General features: G+C 38.3%; 1 protein-coding gene across 1 annotated transcript in view; it reads left to right on the forward strand.

The window, feature by feature from the left end:
* The window catches only part of SEZ6 (seizure related 6 homolog), a 639,531-nt gene that overhangs the window by 586,103 nt on the left and 30,092 nt on the right, over positions 1 to 23,336 (forward strand). Inside the window, exons 12-13 of the mRNA XM_053705225.1 lie at positions 18,932 to 19,123; positions 22,564 to 22,758. Coding sequence (XP_053561200.1) covers positions 18,932 to 19,123; positions 22,564 to 22,758 — 387 coding nt within the window. The remainder of the gene's footprint in view (positions 1 to 18,931; positions 19,124 to 22,563; positions 22,759 to 23,336) is intronic.

Raw genomic sequence — 23,336 nt, forward strand, 5'->3', positions numbered from 1 at the left:
TGATAGCAGTTAGGAGGGCCAGTGTAGCAGAGGTTAATGTGGTGTAAATCAGGTTTTTTTGTGTTGAGGGATATTATCAGTTTGTGGTTAAGTTTATAATTTATTACTGAATTTTAATTACAGTGAGAGTTTCTGGGGGCCTAAGGGATAATTTGCAACTACATTTAACTTGTGATACAGACATAGGGGGTTAATTATGATGCCCAGGGAATGCCATGTGGTAGGGGTTAACACAGTATAGAGGTCATGGCTACATTTACTGTGCCAGGTTGGGGCCTAAGAAAGTCTCCTCACTTTAGGGATAGTAGCTATGTAACATAGATACCTCTGATTATTACATGCAAAGAGTCCTATATTTCTTGGATGCTGTCAAATGGACCTTACAGGTGGTCATTGCATCCACCTGATGGAAGTCATTAAACTAACACGCCCTTGCAAAATAATAACTCCTTAAAGGCTTATTCTAGTAGAAAAAATGGTAATTCATTATCAAATGTAATTTTAGCACTAGTGAATCTGCAAATCTATGTCTTTAACCCCTGTAAAGAAGTTAAACGTATAAGGGGTTTATTCCTATTTTTTCCATTTTTTTTGTTGAATATCAGAAAAATGGGAAAAGGCTTTTTTTTTTCTTCCTTTAATGTGATCACAATCTTTCCAAGTCAAAACATAACTGAGATTGATAACTGCCATTAAATTTTATTCTCCATTTTCCCACAACTACACCTTGAACTACAAATAATGGGTTCCGATCACAGAAATCTGAATCCCATTAGTATGTATGCATCATGAGTATTCATGGCATGTTTGCTCAATGATATTTTTAAAACTATTTTAAAAGTCATCAAACCGCTGCTTCCCTACCCTCTTCTCCACCTCTTAAGTGGAGAATTTCAATCTCTCGGGTCTCGTCTGACGGGGGAAATCTACAGCTCTTGCCCGCGTATGATTGGCAGTGCGCAGGCAGGGGGTGGTGTTACACAAGAGCACAAAATAGCTCTCTTGTGCAATGCTGAATTTTGGCAGCGGATAAATCAGGGCCTAAGTGATGATGTTTTGTCTTTGCTAAAGCTATTAGTGTTAAAAGTTGGCGACACAGGGTTCTAGATACTGTAGACTTAAAGAAAAAACAACAGATCCGGAACCAGGTAGCCAGTGCCAACAGTGTTTATTCATACGAGTGATAGACAAGAGGTGCAGCTCTTTCTATCTGACATGTTTTGCGCATGCGTACATGCGCTTCCTCAGAGATAGATAATCTGATACCACAGGTGAGCCTAAATAGGGTGAGTTAACCAATGGGAAGAGACCCAAATGTCTCTAGGTTGGGGGGGGGGTTAATTGGCTCAGAAGTGGAGTACAGCTATATGATTCTTTGGGATGGTACACTTAGACAGTAAATACATTTTGCTCAAATTGTTTACAATCACATTTTCTGAAAACATTCTCCAAACATAAAAGAGTAGAGAAGAAACAAAGAGAAAAAGAAAAAGACCTTTTATAAGCAACATACTAATTTTAAAATGAGTTTTTTAAATTTTCTAGATACTGTAAATCATGATTATTTTAAAATACAATTTTTATGACTTATGTTTTCTGTAAAAACCTGTGCAAAAGAACTTGGTCTCAAATAAACGAGGCAGAACAGCAAACTGCTAAATCCTGATCACAAATAAGCAAACAAAGAAATTATTGTAACTTCTAATTATAAGTATAAGATAAAAATGAATGAAGTGCACAATTAATAGACACCATTTCTAGTTATCCTGGTTGGGATTTTCGCAGACTTTGCTGTACAAGGTATGTATATGTCTGTTACAAACATATGTGAAGGTCCCGCCCACCACAGAGAGACACAGTTGTCTGACTATTTCAACTTGTATTGCAAATGTGCAAGGCAATAGAATTATTCCAAATTAATATTATTATTATTATTTATTTGTAATGCGCTGCAAAATTCCATAGCGCTGGGGACATGGATTTGTTATAAGATACAAGAACATAACAGACTAACCAAATCTAGTACAGGAGGAAGAGGGTCCTGCTCCGGAGAGCTTACAATCTACAGGTTAAGGGTGCAGAGACATAAGGTTTAGGGTAGCTTGTCACGTGGATTGTAATTACAGTAGTGAATCAATGCAGTTCAAGATTTATTTTGGTTAGGATGAAAAACAAAGCCTCTCTTAATAGGTTTGTTTTCAAAGAGCGTATTAACCGATACAAGGTCAGAGACAGTCTGACTGAGCAGGATAGAAAGCTCCAGAGGACAGGAGCAGCACGTGAGAAGTCTTCGAAATCTGCTTGGGATAAAGCAAACATGGTGGAAAGGCCCCCAGTCTGGAGGAATGTGATCACCAAAATCAATAGTAACTACGCATCATATGGAGGACTTTTTGGCTATCTGCTCAGATCCAATGCAAACTTTTCCCACTATGTAAATGTTATTATCATTTGCATTGTGATCACTCCAAACTGAAAAGCAGATTATATTAAGGTTAAACATTTTTAGAATCTACCCCATAGTTAAAGTGGCCTCAAGAGGACATGGAAGCAAAGCCAATCAGTAGCAGCAATCGGACAGCTGGGTCATCAGCTGCTTATTGGGTCACCTGGCATTTCTGTTTGGGATACGCAGTTCTCTGAGGCTCCCAAGCGGTAAATTAACTTTGTGTTTTATCCCTTAAAGAAGGTTAAACACATAGACGTGCAGCATCCCTAGTGCTAAAATTACATGCTCTAATTAATTAGAGCATGTCCTTTTTTCACTAGAATGCCCTCTAATGTAGCGCACATATGGAGCGTTTACAAGAAAGAAGCACACACATAAGTTTACTTAAAAAAACTGCTTTTATTTGCTGCAGTTATTGTAATTTAACTTCATCCTGGCTCACTATAAATAAAGTATATTAATAATAATCAACATTCATAATTGTATTTTATTTCTGATGTAGATATAGGTTTAAGAGATAACATCCTGTTTAAAAAAAAAAGCTGTGATGATGATTGAAAACCTAATGACAAAAATCATTTTTGGATTAAAAGAGTAATCAGCACTGGGAATTGGTGATGTCTGTCATACTCATAAAGTTTTTGCAGGTTTTTGCTGTCTTTGTTCCTTATTGATTTCCTCATCCCTTCCATACTTAAAAGTAGATAAATATAAAAAGATATTATAATTATTTACATATAAAATACCAGCATCATCCGAATTTCTAGTTAAAATACAAATGTGTAATAGAGATTTGAAATGTATCTTTGTTCCATAATTAAATACTCCACAAGAAAACTGGTGTTTAGTATAAGTCTATTGTAACATCTTGATCTATTCACACATAAATGTTAACTACACATATAAACGTTAACTACACATATAAATGTTAACAAATTGCACCACAATTAAAAAAGCCTGGGCACCCCAGTGATAATGTATCAGTTCAGAGTAGCTTAGCATATAGAACCTTGGCACCCCAGATGTTTCAGAACTATATTTCCCATGATGCTTAGGCCCTTAGCATCATGGGAAATGTAGTTCTGAAACATCTGGAGTGCCAAGGTTTGCCGTCATTGACATAGACTCCTCACTATCTCTGATTAAACCAGTAAGAATAAGAATTTTGTCTGACTTTTCCTCTGGATACACAATTACTTTATTTCCTGATAGATCACAGCACTGTTTGTCTCTACTGTTGCCAAACTAATAATCGTTGAAATATGGATCACTTTATTCTGTGATCTTTCTAAACCTACAAAAAAAAAGACTGATACTTTATACAAAAGCAATTTTCTTTCTGGTACAAACAAATATTAATTGTAAGACTGTTGGCACCCTATTGCAACCCATAAGAGTTGCTATGAAAAAATTTCAAATAAAACCCAGTTTAATTTGTGCTCATTTTTTATGCCTCTCTGATCCATGAGTGAGAAGGGCTGTCATATAAATCAGTTGACCTATCAATAATGTGACCAGATTTCCCTGACTCAAATTCAAGATGCTTCAGACCTAAATTCAGTACTCCTTTAAAAAAGCTGAGGAGGTGGTTTAAAAAAAAGAAAGACAATTTTGAATGTAAAATAATTTACCTACAATAAAAATCAATAGTAAAAACTTTTCCTAAGATAAAATTGTTGTTATCCTTACTTTACAATTATGAAGAAGCAGAGCTGCTGCATTTTTCAGAGCTGCAAATTCTCCTAAGTAGGCCTTTGTTCATCTGAAGCATCTTAAAAAAAACTCAACACAGCTGAATACTATACATTATATGGCTGAGTAAGGAAGAATATGTAGCAAACACACACTACACATATCAGACTCAGCTTCCATTGACACAATAAGCTGGACAATCATACACACAGACTATACAGCACACGCACACACTATATAGCACACACACACACTATACAGCACGCACACACTATATAGCACACACACACACACACACTATACAGCGCACACACACACACACTATACAGCACACACACTATACAGCACACGCACTATACAGCATGCACACACTACACAGCATGCACACACACACACTATACAGCACACAAACACTCTACAGCACACATACACACTATACAGCATGCACACACACACTATACAGCACACACAAACTCTACAGCACACATACACACTATACAGCACACACACTATACAGAACGCACGCACACACACATACACACTATACAGCACACACACATACACACTATACAGCACACACACACTCACTATACAGCACATACACACACTCACTATACAGCACACACACATACTATACAGAACACACACACACACAACGTATGTTATCTTACTATAAAACCATCTTACTATATAACATGTATGTTATCTTACTATAAAACCATCTTACTATATAACGTATGTTATCTTACTATAAAACCATCTTACTATATAATGTGTATGTTATCTTACTATAAAACCAACTTACTATATAAGGTGTATGTTATCTCACTATAAAACCATCTTACTATATAACGTATGTTATCTTACTATAAAACCATCTTACTATATAACATGTATGTTATCTTACTATAAAACCATCTTACTATATAACGCATGTTATCTTACTATAAAACCCTCTTACTATATAACGTGTATGTTATCTTACTATAAAACCATCTTACTATATAAGGTGTATGTTATCTTACTATAAAACCATCTTACTATATAACATGTATGTTATCTTACTATAAAACCATCTTACTATATAACGTATGTTATCTTACTATAAAACCATCTTACTATATAACTTGTATGTTATCTTACTATAAAACCATCTTACTATATAAGGTGTATGTTATCTTACTATAAAACCATCTTACTATATAACATGTATGTTATCTTACTATAAAACAATCTTACTATATAACATATGTTATCTTACTATAAAACCATCTTACTATATAACGTGTATGTTATCTTACTATAAAACCATCTTACTATATAAGGTGTATGTTATCTTACTATAAAACCATCTTACTATATAATATGTATGTTATCTTACTATAAAACAATCTTACTATATAACATATGTTATCTTACTATAAAACCATCTTACTATATAACGTGTATGTTATCTTACTATAAAACCATCTTACTATATAACATGTATGTTATCTTACTATAAAACCATCTTACTATATAACGTATGTTATCTTACTATAAAACCATCTTACTATATAAGGTGTATGTTATCTTACTATAAAACCATCTTACTATATAAGGTGTATGTTATCTTACTATAAAACCATCTTACTATATAACATGTATGTTATCTTACTATAAAACAATCTTACTATATAACATATGTTATCTTACTATAAAACCATCTTACTATATAACGTGTATGTTATCTTACTATAAAACCATCTAACTATATAACATGTATGTTATCTTACTATAAAACAATCTTACTATATAACATATGTTATCTTACTATAAAACCATCTTACTATATAACGTGTATGTTATCTTACTATAAAACCATCTTACTATATAACATGTATGTTATCTTACTATAAAACCATCTTACTATATAACGTATGTTATCTTACTATAAAACCATCTTACTATATAAGGTGTATGTTATCTTACTATAAAACTATCTTACTATATAACGTATGTTATCTTACTATAAAACCATGTCTTGTGAGAGATCAACAACATAATGTATTTTTATAGTATAAATAATGTTATGTATGTTATGTATAATTTAGCTGGTTACTTTGCTTGCAGTGTCTTAATGTATTCTCTTTTTTTAAATACAATAGCAATTTATACTTTTTTACACATTGCAATTTGTGGGCTAGATTACAACGTGCATGAATATTACAAGTTGAAAGTAAAAAAACATTCACTTGAGTGCAAACAAAATTTGTGCTTGTCGGGTGAGTGTGACTGTAGACCTCGCGTAAAGGCTAAGGCCTCCATGTACTAAAAGGCACGCAGACAAGGTTTTCAACTTGAGAACTTGTACGCACGCCTTTGCAGCATACAAGCGGCGGACCCTGTTCTTCTGAGAAAAAATAGCGTTACAAAAAGCATGCTCAGTAAACCTTTAAACAAGCACAAACATTTAAAAGATAAAACACTAACGGCTAGATTTAGAGTTTTGACGGTAAAGACCCGCGTAGCTAACGCAGCTTTTTTTCCTACCACTGCTTCCAAACAACGCTGGTATTTAGAGTTGTCTGAGGGGCTGCGTTAGGCTCCAAAAAGGGAGAGTTGAGCCAAATTTTCTGCCACTTCAACCCTCAATACCAGCGTTGCTTACGGTAGCGGTAAGCTGGCAAAACGTGCTCGTGCACGATTCCCCCATAGGAAACAATGGGGCAGTTTGGGCTGAAAAAAAACCTAACACCTGCAAAAAAGCAGCGTTAAGCTCCCAACGCAGCCCCATTGTTTCCTATGGGGAAACACTTTCTAAGTCTGCACCTAACACCCTAACATGAACCCCGAGTCTAAACACCCCTAACCTTACACTTATTAATCCCTAATCTGCCCCCCCCCCGCTATCGCTGACACCTGCATTATACTATTAACCCCTAATCTGCTGCTCCGTACACCGCCGCAACCTACATTATCCCTATGAACCCCTAATCTGCTGCCCCCAACATCGCCGACACCTACATAATATTTATTAACCCCTAATCTGCCCCCCCCCAACGTCGCCGCCACCACCTAACTTCAAGTATTAACCCCTAATCTGCCGACCGGACCTCGCCGCTACTATAATAAATGTATTAACCCCTAAAGCTAAGTCTAACCCTAACACCCCCCTAAGTTAAACATAATTTTAATCTAACAAAATAAATTAACTCTTATTAACTAAAGTATTCCTATTTAAAACTAAATACTTACCTGTAAAATAAACCCTAATATAGCTACAAGATAACAAATAATTATATTGTAGCTATTTTAGGATTTATATTTATTTTACAGGCAACTTTGTATTTATTTTAACTAGGTACAATAGCTATTAAATAGTTATTAACTATTTAATAGCTACCTAGTTAAAATAATTACAAAATTACCTGAAAAATAAATCCTAACCTAAGTTACAATTAAACCTAACACTACACTATCATTAAATTAATTAAATAAATTAGCTACCAATACCTACAATTAAATACAATTAAATAACCTAAACTAAATTACAGAAAATAAAAAAATATTACAAGAATTTTAAACTAATTACACCTAATCTAAGCACCCTAATGAAATAAATAAAAAAATAAATAATAAAAGTCCCTACCCTATTCTACATTACAAAGTAATCAGCTCTTTTACCAGCCCTTAAAAGGGCTTTTTGCAGGGCATGCCCCAAAGTAATCAGCTCTTTTGCCTGTAAAAAAAAATACAACCCCCCAACATTAAAACCACCCACATACCCCTACTCTAACCCACCCAAACCCCCCTTAAATAAACCTAACGCTACCCCCCTGAAGATCTCCCTACCTTGAGTCGTCTTCACCCAGTCGGGCCGAAGTCTTCATCCGATGGGGCAGAAGAGGACATCCAGACCGGCAGAAGTCTTCATCCTATCTAGGCAGAAGCGGACATCCGGACCGGCAGACATCTTCATCCAAGCGGCATCTTCTATCTTCATCCATCCAGAGCGGAGCCATCTCCTTCCCAGCCGACGCGGATCCATCCTCTTCAACCGATGCCTACTGGACGAATGAAGGTTCCTTTAAATGACATCATCCAAGATAGCGTCCCTCGAATTCCAATTGGCTGATAGGATTCTATCAGCCCATCGGAATTAAGGTAGGAAAAATCCGATTGGCTGATTCAATCAGCCAATCAGATTCAAGTTCAATCCGATTGGCTGATCCAATCAGCCAATCAGATTGAGCTCGCATTCTATTGGCTGATCAGAAGAGCCAATAGAATGCAAGCTCAATCTGATTGGCTGATTGGATCAGCCAATCGGAATTCGAGGGACGCCATCTTGGATGACGTCATTTAAAGGAACCTTCATTCGGTGAGTAGGCGTCGGTTAAAGAGGATGGATCCGCGTCGGCTGGGAAGAAGATGGCTCCGCTCCGCTCCGAATGGATGGAGATAGAAGATGCCGCTTGGATGAAGATGTCTGCTGGTCCGGATGTCCTCTTCTGCCTGGATAGGATGAAGACTTCTGCCGGTCTGGATGTCCTCTTCTGCCCCATCGGATGAAGACTTCGGCCCGGCTGGGTGAAGATGACTCAAGGTAGGGAGATCTTCAGGGGGGTAGTGTTAGGTTTATTTAAGGGGGTTTGGGTGGGTTAGAGTAGGGGTATGTGGGTGGTGGGTTTTAATGTTGGGGGGGGTTGTATTTTTTTTACAGGCAAAAGAGCTGATTACTTTGGGGCATGCCCCGCAAAAAGCTGATTACTTTGTATTTTAGAATAGGGTAGGGACTTTTATTATTTTGGGGGTTTTTATTTTATTAATGGGCTTAGATTAGGTGTAATTAGTTTAAAATTCTTGTAATATTTTTTTATTTTTTGTAATTTAGAGTTTTGTTTTTTTTGTATTATAGAATAGTTTATTTAATTGTATTTAATTGTAGGTAATTTATTTAATTAATTTAATGATAGTGTAGTGTTAGGTTTAATTGTAACTTAGGTTAGGATTTATTTTACATATAATTTTGTATTTATTTTAACTAGGTAGCTATTAAATAGTTATTAACTATTTAATAGCTTTTGTACCTAGTTAAAATAAATACAAAGTTGCCTGTAAAATAAATATAAATCCTAAAATAGCTACAATGTAATTATTAATTATATTGTAGCTATATTAGGGTTTATTTGATAGGTAAGTATTTAGTTTTAAATAGGAATAATTTAGTTAATTTTAGGAATATTATTTCGTTTAATATAAATTATATTTATGTTAGGGGGGTGCTAGGGTTAGAGTTATGTTTAGGGGTTAATAACTTTATTATAGTAGCGGCGACGGTACGGGCGGGAGATTAGGGGTTAATAATTGTAGGTAGGTGGCGGCGATGTTAGGGAGGGCAGATTAGGGGTTAATACAATTTATTATAGTGTTTGCGAGGTGGGAGTGCGGCGGTTTAGGGGTTAATACATTTATTATAGTGGCGGCGAGGTCCGGTCGGCAGATTATGGGTTAATAAGTGTAGTTAGGTAGCGGCGACGTTGGGGGGGGGCAGATTAGGGGTTAATAAATATAATATAGGGGTCGGCGATGTTAGGGGCAGCAGATTAGGGGTTCATAAGTATAACGTAGGTGGCGGCGATGTCCGGTCGGCAGATTAGGGGTTAAAAAAATGTATTAGAGTGGCGGCGATGTGGGGGGCCTCGGTTTAGGGGTACATAGGTAGTTTATGGCTGTTAGTGTACTTTAGAGCACAGTAGTTAAGAGCTTTATATTCCGGCGTTAGCCCATAAAGCTCTTAACTACTGACTTTTTTTGGCGTTAGGAGTCTTGTCGGTAGAGGCTCTACCGATCACTTCTCCCAAGACTCCAAATACCAGCGTTAGGCAGAGCCCATTGAAAAGATAGGATACGCAATTGGCGTAATGGGATCTGCGGTAGCTTGGAATTGCGGTAGGGAAGTGAGCGTTAGACCCTTTCCTGCCTGACTCTAAATACCAGCAGCCGGCCAAAAGCAGCTAACGCCAAACTCTAAATCTAGCCGTAACTAACTAAGAGCAATTAAAGATGAACTTTACAAATATATGAAAATCTTTCAAATGGGTTAATTTTATATTTATCAGCAATTTTCATATTTAATAGTCTAAAAATACATGGACAGCTTTGTAGGTTCCAAAATGGATCCAGCTAGGATTGACCATTTTGTGCTGTTGTAGAGATTGAGAGGAGAACAGCATGTGAGCGGGAAAGAGGTGCACAGCCTGTATCTGGGGCTGGTCCAGGGAGAGGATAAATAAGCAGGGTGCATCACGTGACCTATTATGGTGTCAAAAAAGAAAAAGAGCAATTCAAATGTTTCCTCATAATATTTTGTTTCAGCACTGAGGTAAGTGGAAATAGTGGGAAATGATTAATTGATTCCTCCAAGTTTCCTTACTCTGTATGAGCTGCTCAAGGATGACACATAGGCCTCTATTTATCAAGGTCTGGCGGACCTGATCCGACACTGCGGATCAGGTCCACCAAGCCTCGCTGAATACGGCGAGCAATACGCTCTCCATATTCAGCATTGCACCAGCAGCTCACAAGAGCTGCTGGTGCAACGCCGCCCCCTGCTGACTCTCGGCCAATTGGCCGCCAGCAGGGGGGTGTCAATCGGGTTGATTTCCGGCGATGTCTGTCCGCCTGGTTTCTTTGTGGACACACTGTCAGAGGCATTTTCCTTTCTTTCATATGACCTGATTATCTAAAGCTCTGACAAGATTATCTAAGAAGTCTCTTCAGTACTGCAAGGTCCCAAACAATTGTAGAAAGGCAAATTTTTCCTTGAGAGTTGTTTTTCTCACAGTGCAGGTTTCTTTGTGTGAAGAAGAGACTCCTACATTACAATGTAATGTTTGGGGGGGGGGGGAATCAAAGATTTAGCATAATTTATTTCAATGCCAGCAAGTTTTTTATCATTAGGCTCATAATGTAGTTTGAAAAGGGCCCGTAATGTAATGTGAAGAGGGCCCATAATGTAGTGGGAAGAGGGCCCATAATGTAGTGGGAAGAGGGCCTTTTATACACGAGAAGGAATGACCAATGTCCTGGGAGAAATAGAGTGCACCCATTTGGCACCACAAGAGTAAGAGGTGCTTTATAGGAATTTCAAACTCATTCATTGTGCAAATAGTTTGTGATCGTTAACATGAGTGCATTTTAAATTTGAATTGAGGTATTTTTGTAATACACTTGTATTAGGAAACTTTACTGTGTTGAGCTATATCCGCAAACATAAAGATAAGATAAGATTGTTTTTTTCCTGACTTATAATGAATATAATATTAAAAAAGTAACCTGTTTTACTACAGTTATTTATTTCCCATTACAATGCTGAGACACAATCTACTTTTCCTGATTGATGATGCAGTGATGACGTTGGCATTGTTTTTTGCAGGATGTATTTGATTGAGATATTTTGCTGTTTCTGTAACGCTGATACTGTCTATCTAGGTGGGGACCCAGGGGCTGAGTAGTGAACTATAGGCAGCAGAGCTACTGAGCAAGGCTTTTGATAATCATAGCACATAAACCTCAAAAATACACCAAAGATGTGCATAGAGTCCCTTAGACACAGCGTCCAGCAGTTCCCTAAAGATTTGGCATTGATTGTATAAAGCTGCTGTTTATAAGAGAGGCTCTCAGACTCCAGTTGCAGTTTTAACAAATTTATTAAAAGAACATCTTATAACAGAATGCATAAACTTCAGTTACAGTTAATGTCTGTGTAGCTGCCTTACTCATCAACTAACTATTTCCTGCTGAACTGCAGTGTAACATATATTAAACTTCCCCCCTGGAACCAAACACTATCTTTTTTGGTTCCATACATATTGATACATCTTTTCCCTTTTTGGGGAAATGGCAAAAGCTATCTCTTTTAATTATTGTAGGAATATGGATCCTGAGATGCAGTCTTTCATTGTGCTAATGAAAGTGCACATAGTCATTTAGATATTCTGGTTTTTGGATACATCTCCCACTTCTAGTCTGGGTGTTTCTGGATCCCTGTGGTTGTTCTGACAGGACTCTGTTGTCTTTCCGTGTCTGATATTTCACTGTTTGTTTCTTCTTGTCCTTCTTCAGAGTTAATTGTCATTAATGGCTGGTTTGTATTCTCAATGTGAGATTCCTCTTGGGTGCTAGTTTGGGTCCTTGCTGGAGGCCTGTAGCGTCCAGTGCCTCTCAGATGCCTTCTATTTCTCCTCAGGACCTGTCCTGACTCTGTCACCACTTCATATGACCTAATTCCTACAGGAGCTCTTAGGCAAGCCTTCTGCCACTCTTTTCCTTGGTTTGTTTGCGGTTGTACCCACACCTGTTCACCAACATTTAGAGGCTGCAGGTCTTTGGCTCCCTTGTTATATTGAGCAGCTTGCAATGATCGCTGCTTCCTGCACAGGATTTGGTGCCTGTCATTCATCACCTGATCCTGTATTAACAGACTCCCTCTCATTGGAAGTAACGATTTGGTCCTTCGACCCATCAGTCTTTGAGCAGGACTGCACTCCATGCCTTGTGTTGGTGTGTTGCGATGATCCAAAAATGCTAGATAAGGATCATTTTGAGAAGTCACAGCTTTTTGCAGTAGTCTTTTGGCTGTCTACTTCCAACTCTACTTTTCCATTGCTTTGAGGGTATCCTGGTGACGAGGTAATGTGGTCAAAGTACCAACCCATACTGAAGTCTTTAAACTCCATTGAAATAAACTGTGGTCCATTATCAGAACATACCGTGTCTGGAATTCTATATCTGGCAAAATGGGCCTTTAATTTTCTTATTACTGTAGTAGATCTTGTATCCTGAAGATGGTATTTCTCCCAGAATTTAGAGTCATAGTCCACTGTTATTAAATACTCCTTTTCTTGGAATGTGAACAAATCAATGCCAAGCTTTTCCCACAGTCTCATTGGGATCTCATAAGGAACGAATGTTTCTTTCTGTTGTTTAGTATCAAATGAACGGCATATGTCACATTGGTCGATATATTCTTTTAGCTGTGCATTCATTCCTGGCCAGTAAATACTCTCCCTGGCTCTGCGTAGACATCCTTCCACACCAAAATGTGAAGAATGTATTCGAGACATAATATCTGTTCGGAGATCAGATGGAATAACTACTTGCTCACCTTTGAATAGAACACCATCCTGTACACTCAATTCATCACGTATGTGGTAGAATGGTGAAGCCTCTAGGGGTACCTGTTCCTTAGCATAAGGCCAGCCACTCATCACAATTCGCTTTACTGCTTTTAAAGTCTTGTCTTTTTCTGTGCTCTGTTGTATAGCAACAAGTCTCCTGTTTGAGATGGGTAGATATTGGAGCATGTTTATAGTTTCAATCTGGTGCTCCACAGAACCCTCCATGGAACCTTCTTCTAAATAAGCCCTACTTAATGTGTCTGCCACCGCCAGAGACTTCCCCGGGCAGTATCTGATACATGCATCATACATCTGAAGCCGTAACATCATACGCTGAAGACGTCTTGGTGCTTTAAGTAAGGGTGAAATTTTTCCATTCCAAATAGGACTGCTAATAGTCCTCTATTTGTGCATAACCTTGCTCTGTCGCCGTCATTGCTCTGCTTGAAAAAGCGATTGGTTGTTTACCTTGCATTAGTGCTGCTCCCAGACCTTTCTCTGATGCATCACATTGAAGTTCTAAAGGTTCGTCTGGGTTATAATATTTAAGCACTGGTGCACTGCTGATTTTTTATTTGATCTGCTGAAATGCCTCTTCCTGCACCTCGGTCCATTCCCACACTTTACCATTCTGGGTTAGTTGTCGCAGTGGTTCACCTGCATCTGAGAGGTTTTCACAAAACCTAGAAAGATAGTTCACCATCCCCAAAAATCTTTGTACTCCTTTAACATCTGAGGGTCTGGGCATTTCAGTGATGGCTTTTACTTTATTTGGATCTGCTTGAAGTCCCTGGGCTGATAATAAGTGACCAATATATGGCACTTCTGTTTTCCTTAGCTGAAATTTTTCTGGATTTAATTTGATGTGTCTTTCTCTACAACAATTTAGTAATTTCTTCAACTTTTGATCATGGTCTTGAATAGCTTCCACATCGGTATCGCCTTCTCCTACAATCAGAATATCATCTGCAATGATCCTGATACCTGGTGCATGATTTAGTTTTCGCTGGAACACTTCTGGGGCTGGGCTAATACCCATAGGCATTCAAACCCAGCGGTATTGGCCAAAAGGAGTAGAGAAAGTGGTCAAATAGCTGGATTCTTCCTCTAATTCAATATGCCAAAATCCACTGTTGGCATTGCATACTGAAAAAATCCTTGCTTTTGCTAGGTCAGGGAGTATATCATCAATTGTTGGCAAAGGATAGTGGCTCCTTTTCAAAGCCCTATTCAGAGGCTTAGGGTCAATGCAAATTCTTAACTTCCCTGATGGTTTTTTCACTACCACCATACTACTAATCCAGTCTGTACTTCTCTCTACAGGAATTATAATGCCCTGTTTTTCTAAACTGGTAAGCTCCTCTCTAAGGGGTTTGAGTAATGACACAGGAACCTTTCTTTTTGGAAGTCTAACAGGCTGTACAAAAGCATCCACTTCCAATTTTAGTTTTCCTTCTAGACAGCCTACACTTTGAAAAATATCTGCATACTCTTTATTGATGGCTGACCAGCCCCACACAGTGGCATCTGGGTGGTTGCCGTCTTGTTCAACGTTTAGGATATTTTGGTGTTGCACTGAGATCAGATCCATAGCTTGCATAGCTCTACTTCCTAGTATAGGATTACACACCTCTGTGTCAATTACAACAAACTCAGCCTGATATAACTTTTGGTTGCATGGGTTTCTTATTTTGAGCTTACATATCCCTATTGGTTTCAGTGTGCTCTTATTATATATCCTTAGCATTTTATCACAATGTAAAATTTTAGATTTGTCTATTCACCAACCTTGCTGGTATGACATTACAGTCTGCTCCACAATCCATTTGGAATCTAACAGCTTGTTGGTCAATTAGCATAGTAGCAAACAAAGCTGATGGAAATCTGCTTACTGTTTTCTTAAATGTACAAATCTGAAAAGCTGGTTCCAAGGTCAGACCCAGAATGTCTTCATATTCCTCTAAGTCTTCAGTCTCTCTATAGACAGCTTGTACTGTTAGCTTTCTTTGTTGTGTATTGGCACGGCACTGGCTAATAAAATGATTTGCTTTACCACACCCTTTACATTGCTTTCCAAATGCTGGGCATTTTTCTTTCAGTTTCTCGTGACGCTTTCCACAATAGATACACTGTATTGTCTTGTCTGGAGTCATTGTCATTCTGTTATGACCCTTCCTGAGGGTGTAACTTGTGTCCATCCTATGGACTGACACTGCACTGGTGCTGGAACTCTCAATGATCTTCGCCTTCTCTTTAGACAGCTCAGCAGCTCTACCTATTTGAATACATTTTCCAGTGTTAAATCCACTTCTCTCAGTAGGCATTCCCTAAGTTTAGAGTCTCTTGTGCCACATACAATCCTGTCCCTGATTAATGAGTCTCTTTTATATTACCAAAGTTGCAAGTGGCTGCCAGTGTACGCAGATCTGTGACATAAGCATCTATTCCTTCATCTTCCCTCTGACATCTTGAAAAAAAAGTATATCTTTCCACAGTCTCATTTTGCTTTGGCTCACAATAATCATCAAATGCTTTAATTAGCAGAGCTAGTGTGGGAGCTGCTGCTTCTGGGAGAAGGGTGTCTTTTACCTCTCTGCCTTTTTCTCCAATTAAGTACAGAAACAACTTTACCTTCATCTCCTCTGGTTTGTCAGCCATGATTAGGTCTGTGTATAAAAGAATGTCTTCTTTCCATCTCTTCCATGCCTGAGACAGATTCCTTGCCTGAAAATCCAGCAGACCTGGTGGTTTTAAACCTTCCATATCCTCTCTTGGTGTATTTCTCAAATAACATCCGCTGCCACCATGTATAAAGCTGCTGTTTATAAGAGAGGCTCTCAGACTCCAGTTGCAGTTTTAACAAATTTATTTAAAGAACATCTTATAACAGAATGCATAAACTTCAGCTCTTGTTACAGTTAGTTAGTTGATGAGTAAGGCAGCTACACAGACATTATTTCCTGCTGAACTACAGTGTAACATATATTAAACTTCCCCCCTGGAACCAAGCACTATCTTTTTTGGTTCCATACATATTGATACATTGATGATCACAACAGAGGACAAAGGGCAGGTGCAGGAGAGGTGGCAGCAGCAGCCAGCAAAGTTACTGAACTACATAGGCCTCTGGTACACAAATACCAAAAATACACCTCCAAGTAGGAGGAAAAGCACATGCCTAGCGTCCCTTGGATACAGTTCCCTGTGATTTGTGGATTTAACTGATGATGACCACCACAGAGCAGGTGAGGCAGCAACAGCAGGCAACACAGTTTCTGAACTAGGTAGGCCTCTGGTACACAAACCCCAGAAAAACACCTCCAAGGAGGAGGACAAACACGTGCCCAGAGTCCCTTCGACAGAGCCACTGAGAAATTATGGTTATTATATATTTTCGTTGAAAGTGACTATAGAAAACTAAACAAATGCAACTAATAAATATTTAAAATTTCATAACTCGGCCATGTAAGTCCCTGGTTCATTTGTTTAGTCAGTATGCTGGTGAATGACCGAACTGACGAATGCAAGTGTCTTATTTTTCCTTTTTTTTTCTGCCTCCTTTTTTTGCTCATTATCACTGCTCCTTAGTCCTCACTTCTGTCTCTTTTATCTTGCAAACTCCCATTTCTTACACTAACACTCCTTTCTCTTCTTATGCTCTAATCCAGTGCTTTCCAAACTGTGTGTCGGGACACACTAGTGTGTCGGCAGTAGTGTGTAGGTGTGTCCCAGCTTCAGCACAAATTTAAAAAAAATTTTTTTTTTTTGGTTTCTGACTTTCCGCCTTCCTGCTATGCATATCACATGGTTGACATGTGATTGATACCTAGGGGGATACAGATCATCTTAACCTATTGGTGCAGCTCAGTGGGAACTGAAACTATTCCCATTGGCGGCACATTGGCTCCTGACTGCACGTGTAGTCTCCTTAATTGGCTCCTGACTGCATGTGTAGTCAGTGAGTGGGACAGCAGTGTGTTTGCAGCACAGGCAGTAGTCAATCGGACTCACTGACTTCAGCTCAGCGTTTAAGCTGCCACCCTCAGAGCTTGGTGAGTCCGATTGACTACTGCCCGTGCTGCAAACACACTGCTATCCCACTCACTGACTGCATGTGTAGTCTATTTAATTGGCTCGTGACTGCATGTGTAGTCAGTGAGTGGGGCAGCAGTGTGTTTTCAGCACGGGCAGTAGTCAGTCGAACTCACAGAGCTCTGAGGGCGGCAGCTTAAACGCTGAGCTGAAGTCAGTGAGGTTTTTTTGGCAACTAGCTCCCAGTAGTGCATTGCTGCTCCTGCTCTTGATATATGGATAGGAAGTGGAAGGTTAAAAATGCTTAATGATGAAATGATCAATGAGTGTCTTTAGCTAATATTCCACCAAATATTCAGAAACTGTGTTCATCCCATCAACCTCATACATCCCATTAAAATAGTAAGTAGCTATTGGTGCTATTAAACTTTTTTTAAATTCTTGCCCATACATACTGTTACTTGTAAATACATTTTGTTATTATATAATTTATGTATGTGTCCGTATCTCTTAAAACAAGTTAGTTTAACCTCCTGTTTGCTAGTACAACTGAATTACTGTGTCGCGAAATAATGTAGGTCTAAAAAGTGTGTCGCCAACATAACAAGTTTGGAAAGCTCTGCTCTAATCTGTATAATTCCTCTCTTTCCTTATCTTGTGTTTTCTGCTCTCACTGCCTCACTCCCACTGTCTCTCTCTTTTTCACTCTTCTTCTCACTACCCCTGCCTCTCCCTGTATCACTCTCCTTTTCACTCCTTGGCTGCTATTCATTAACCAGTGGGCAGACAAGGCTCTCACATTCGGGACAAGCAAGTGCCATTTGCCACCCACACTTATCATTGCACAATTGCATTTATCTGCCACTTGCCTCTGTGACACTTGGTCACAGTATTACACTTTCTCTGCTTATGTCAGTGAAGCTCCACACCAGCCCTCATATGCCAGAATCTATGGTTTTAGCAATTAGAATCAGTAATTGAGTTGTGGTCCAACCTAGGCAGGGAAATATACTCTGCCCTGTTACGAGTGCCCAAGGGTAGAATTGAGAAACACATTGTTCTTTGATATGTCATGTTTACAATTGCTACATTGGGGGGAAAATAATGACATCCAATCCCTGGAGTACCCCTTGCAAATGCCCCAAGTACCCCCAGGGGTACACGTACCACAGATTGAGAAACTAGGCTCTATGGCAACAGTGTTTTGCAACATTATTTGTAACTTTGTTACACAACGTTGCAGAACACTGCCACTATAGAGTACTAAAGACACGTGCACACTCCTGAGCTCTTAAAATTGCATGCTCTATATGAATCATGAAAGTATAATTTTGACTTTACTGTCCCTTTAATTATAAGCTAAAAATGCTGATGACCTGGAAATATTATGCACATAATTCAGGGGTTTCAAATTGATGCATCAGCTAATCACATGGAATAGAATGACTTAGAAAACTAAGTAAAAATTACTTAAGGTTCTATACAATGTTTTCATGCAGAAATTCTGGAATGGGGACCATACAAAATGATTGACAGTGTTTAATGTGTCATTTATAAGCATCTGTTTACCTACATAATGTCTTTCTTCTTCCAGTGACCTCCTGCACAGATCCTGGTGATGTGACCCACAGCCGCAGAATTCTCACTAATTCCAAGTTCCCTGTAGGCAGCACAGTGCGTTACGTTTGTGACAAGGGATATGTCCTCACAGGAAGCAATACCATCACTTGCTACAGCCGCCAGGCTGGTGTCCCCAAATGGAGTGACCGTGCCCCCAAGTGTGTCCGTAAGTAGGATTTATACATATTTTTCCAATGTATACTATTGCTGTGGAAACAAATAATAATACTGTAATTATTAATAACCTAGTACAATAGAGGAGATAACAAAAAATTGCCTTTCCATTTAAGACAGGCCCACTTTGAGGTTGATTTTTTATGCCGCTTCTTGTTACATAGCATTTCTATAATACTATTGCAGTGCTAAATTGATCAGTTTAAATTATGGTTTCAACAAATAAAAATTAAATGTAAATGAGCTATTTGTAAAAATATATTACACTCAAAGAGATACAATGGATCATTGGGAACAATGGTCTATGTAAAATGCTCCTTTAAGCTATCTCCTCCTCAAGCTGAGTTCCACAGTTGAATTGCTCTTTCAGTGGGAAAAAAAAATTGTTGCTGGAGACGAAATGTTTCCTCAGGCCTATAACCTATGACCTCTTGTCACAAAAGATTTTCATTGAACAAACAGTGCCTCAGCTAATTCTTTATATGGACCATGATTTTTAACCTTTCTAGTTCTGTAGAACTAACTGGTCCCTAAAATTCTACTCTATGTTGAAGGTGAGGTCTTCCCAGTGATTTATATAGGAGCAGAGTTGTCTTCTTTCCTTCCATCCATGCTCCTTTTCATATTTATATTTATTTGCCTTGGAAGCTGATGGCCGGAATTGAGCACTACTTTTTAGTTTGTTATTTAAATCCTCTGTCTCATTTAAAGGGACACTCAAGCCAAATTTAAACTTTCATGCAATTTTAAACAACTTTTGAATTTACTTCCATTAACAAAATATGCACAGTCTTTTTATATTTACACTTTTTGAGTCACCAGCTCCTACTGAGCATGTGCAAGGATTCACAAAATATACGTATATGCATTTGTGATTGGCTGATGGCTGTCACATGATACAGGGAGAGTGGAAATAGACATAACTAAAATTTGTCAGAATAAAATCTGCTACTCAGTTGAGGTTCAGACTAAGGGGCCGAATTATCAAGCTTCGAATGGAGCTTGATGCCCTGTTTTCATGCGAGCCTTCAGGCTCGCCGGAAACAGCAGTTATGAAGCAGCGGTCTTAAGAACGCTGCTCCATAACTGGTTCGCTGCCTCTGAGACTGCGGTCTGATTGACACCCCGATTGGCCGCGAATCTGCAGGGGGCGGCATTGCACAAGCAGTTCTGGTGAACTGCTTGTGCAATGTTAAATGCCAACAGTGTATGCTGTCGGCATTCTGCGATGTCAGTCGGACATGATACGCTACAGCGTATCATGTCGGACAGACATTGATAAATTGCAGTGTCTCAGCCAATTATTTATATGGACCATGATTTTAACCTTTCTAGTTAATGTCAGACAGACATTAATAAATTGGCCCCTAAGTGTTATTGCATTGTCTTTTTCTTGTGCATTTGTTGATTATGCAAATCTATTGTATTTACTGGTCCTTTAAACATTTGCGATTTACTAATCTGTTTTTCAGTTTTTTAAATTCCACTTGTAGTGCAGTCATATGCTACTCAGGCCAAATTACCCTACACAATTCAGTAGCATCTGCAAAGATATATATGATAGATAAATTGCTATCTAATCTCTTCTAAGTCCTTTATAAAAAATATTAAACATATCTTGTGCTTAATAAGGAATCATGAGGGACCCACTTTTTACTTATATTCAATCTAAGTATAATCCATTTACTAAAACTTTTTATTACCTGTCTTTCAGCAATTTGTTTATCTATGAGCTAATATAATCAGCTATTCCCAGTCCCTTCATTTTATGTTATAATCGGCTCGATTTATCAAGCCTTCTCCTCCCCTACGACTGCAATGCGTAAGAAGGCGGCTGCTCGTGGCGTGCTGCTCCTTTTTAGAGTCAGATTTCTTCTTGTGTGTTGCACTTTCACAAGAAGAAATCCAGATTCGAAAAGAGCCGAACAGTGCAAGAGGCCGCCTTATTGTGTATTTGAAGGCATCCGGAACCTGTACATGCACATGCCTAGTTGAAAAAAATGAGATTGGTTGTTAGTAGGAGCAAAGATGATAAATACTTGTGTGTAGAAATGCACTAATTTTGAACGTATACAAAATTAATTCCATAACTCATGTCATTTTCCCTATCTATTATATGGAGAAACTAAATGAACTAAAGAAAAAAAATGTGTTTGTTCATTAGTTCACTTAGAACAAATATTCGACACATTCATTATTCATTAAATAACTAAAACAAATTTTATAATTTTTGGCACTACGTTTAAAAGCTGAATGAAGTCTTGTTAAAAAGAGAGACTTACCAGGATTAGCTTTTGTAAGGAGTTCTTATCAGGGTTTATCAGCCTATTCTTTCTATGAAGTGATGGATTTTTATTTGTGCAGTGTCTTTGTATTACACAAATGGAAAAATATAGAGAAGCTGTAAGGTCTTGCATGGTTGCTTGCTAAAAGTTATCCTCTCCAATAGCACTGTGTTCCGCTGTAAATCCTCATGATGTGTTCTCAGTATACAGTAATATATTTGAGTAATCTGTGAGCTCTTAGAAAAAAAAGCATTACAAATAGATACTGTGTAGACTACAATTTATTGCAAACCCTTCAGTAATTGAATTTATGCTTACGCTCTGAATAAGATTCACTCAATATTTGAAACAGCAGTCACAACATGAACCTCAAATACATTTTATTGTGTTCCCCTGTCCCGAGCATGTCTACTGCTTGCAGTTTATAAACCAAGACTACTAAATTTCATTCAACATCGCCTATCAGCAGCACATGGTTGATAGACATGATACTTAGTGACAAACAAATGTGATAACGCACCGGTAAGGACACGTAGTCTTCAAGTATCCTTATGTTAAAGTCTTAGAAGAAAAGGGAAAATAACAACAAATAGTGAAGTCCTGTATGAACAAACTTAAAAATAGGTGGAATAATTCAAAGTCCCACCCTCCTTGTGACATCAGAGTCGAAACTGTCCAATAGAATTCTATTGGACAGTTGGGACTCTGATGTTACAAAAAGGGTTGGGACTTTGAATTTTACAGTGTGAAGCTGTCTGTGAACTCCTTGTTTGGTGATTCAACAGTCGGTTGTGTGTTTAAATTGTTCCCTTAACCTGAGTGATTTTTAAACAAGTTAATCAACTGTTTTTAAGAAGTTTTGATGTCCCCAGATCCATCTGTACCTATACAGAAAATTTATATCACATATAATTCATAGCATTTACATAAAATATTTCAGTTAGTTTATTAATATGTATATAATGTGTTCCTTGTAGTTACAGTATTTAAAAAAGCTATTCATTTACTGTGAAAATTAAAAAATATATATTAACATGGACACTCCCAACACTTGGTGATCCATCTATGTATTTTTTATGTTAGAAACATAGCTGAGTTGCGGATATGGATTTGTAACTTGTGACTTTGCTTATATGTTTGAGTTTAGCAGAGAAATATGAGCCCTGTTTTAATCCTGGGACCCCAGAAAATGGACGTCAGGAACCAGAAAAGAGAATGTACCAGCCAGGGGAGGCTGTCAGATTTTTATGCATGACAGAATATATGTTAATGGGGGAGCAGAGCCTAAAATGTATCCCTGGACACCCTTCTCAGTGGAGCGGCTCACTACCCAGCTGCAAAGGTGAAATAGAATGCATCTTAAGAACACATAGGGATGGTACAATAGTTCCATGGACTAAATACACAACCAAAAATTCAGAGATAAGGGGCCCATTTATCAAGCTCCAGGTGGAGTTTGAGGGCCTGTGTTTCTGCAGGCTCACCAGAAACACCGGTTATGAAGCAGCGGTCTAAAGACTGCTGCTCCATAACCCTGTCTGCCTGCTCTGACCAGGCGGACAGACATTGCCACAAATCAACCCGATCGAGTACGATCGGGTTGATTGACAACCCCCTGCTCGTGGCCGATTGGCCGCGAATCTGCAGGGGGCGGCGTTGCACCAGCAGCTCACATGAGCTGCTGGTGCAATGCTGAATACGGAGAGCGTATTGCTCGCCGTATTCAGCGAGGTCTGTCGGACCTGATCCGCACTAGGGGCCTTAATGCTAAGTTCAAAGTAATATCTGCAAAAAAATGTGTGGGTTCTTGGCAAAAATAGTATAAACAAAAGCTGTATAGAGGGTTAGTATTAAATAAATAAACATTATGATTAATAACAAAAGTGTATTATAATACTTTTAATACAGATTTTTATGAAC

This window comes from Bombina bombina, chromosome 3, assembly GCF_027579735.1.
Source record: "Bombina bombina isolate aBomBom1 chromosome 3, aBomBom1.pri, whole genome shotgun sequence".
Classification (NCBI taxonomy): domain Eukaryota; kingdom Metazoa; phylum Chordata; class Amphibia; order Anura; family Bombinatoridae; genus Bombina; species Bombina bombina.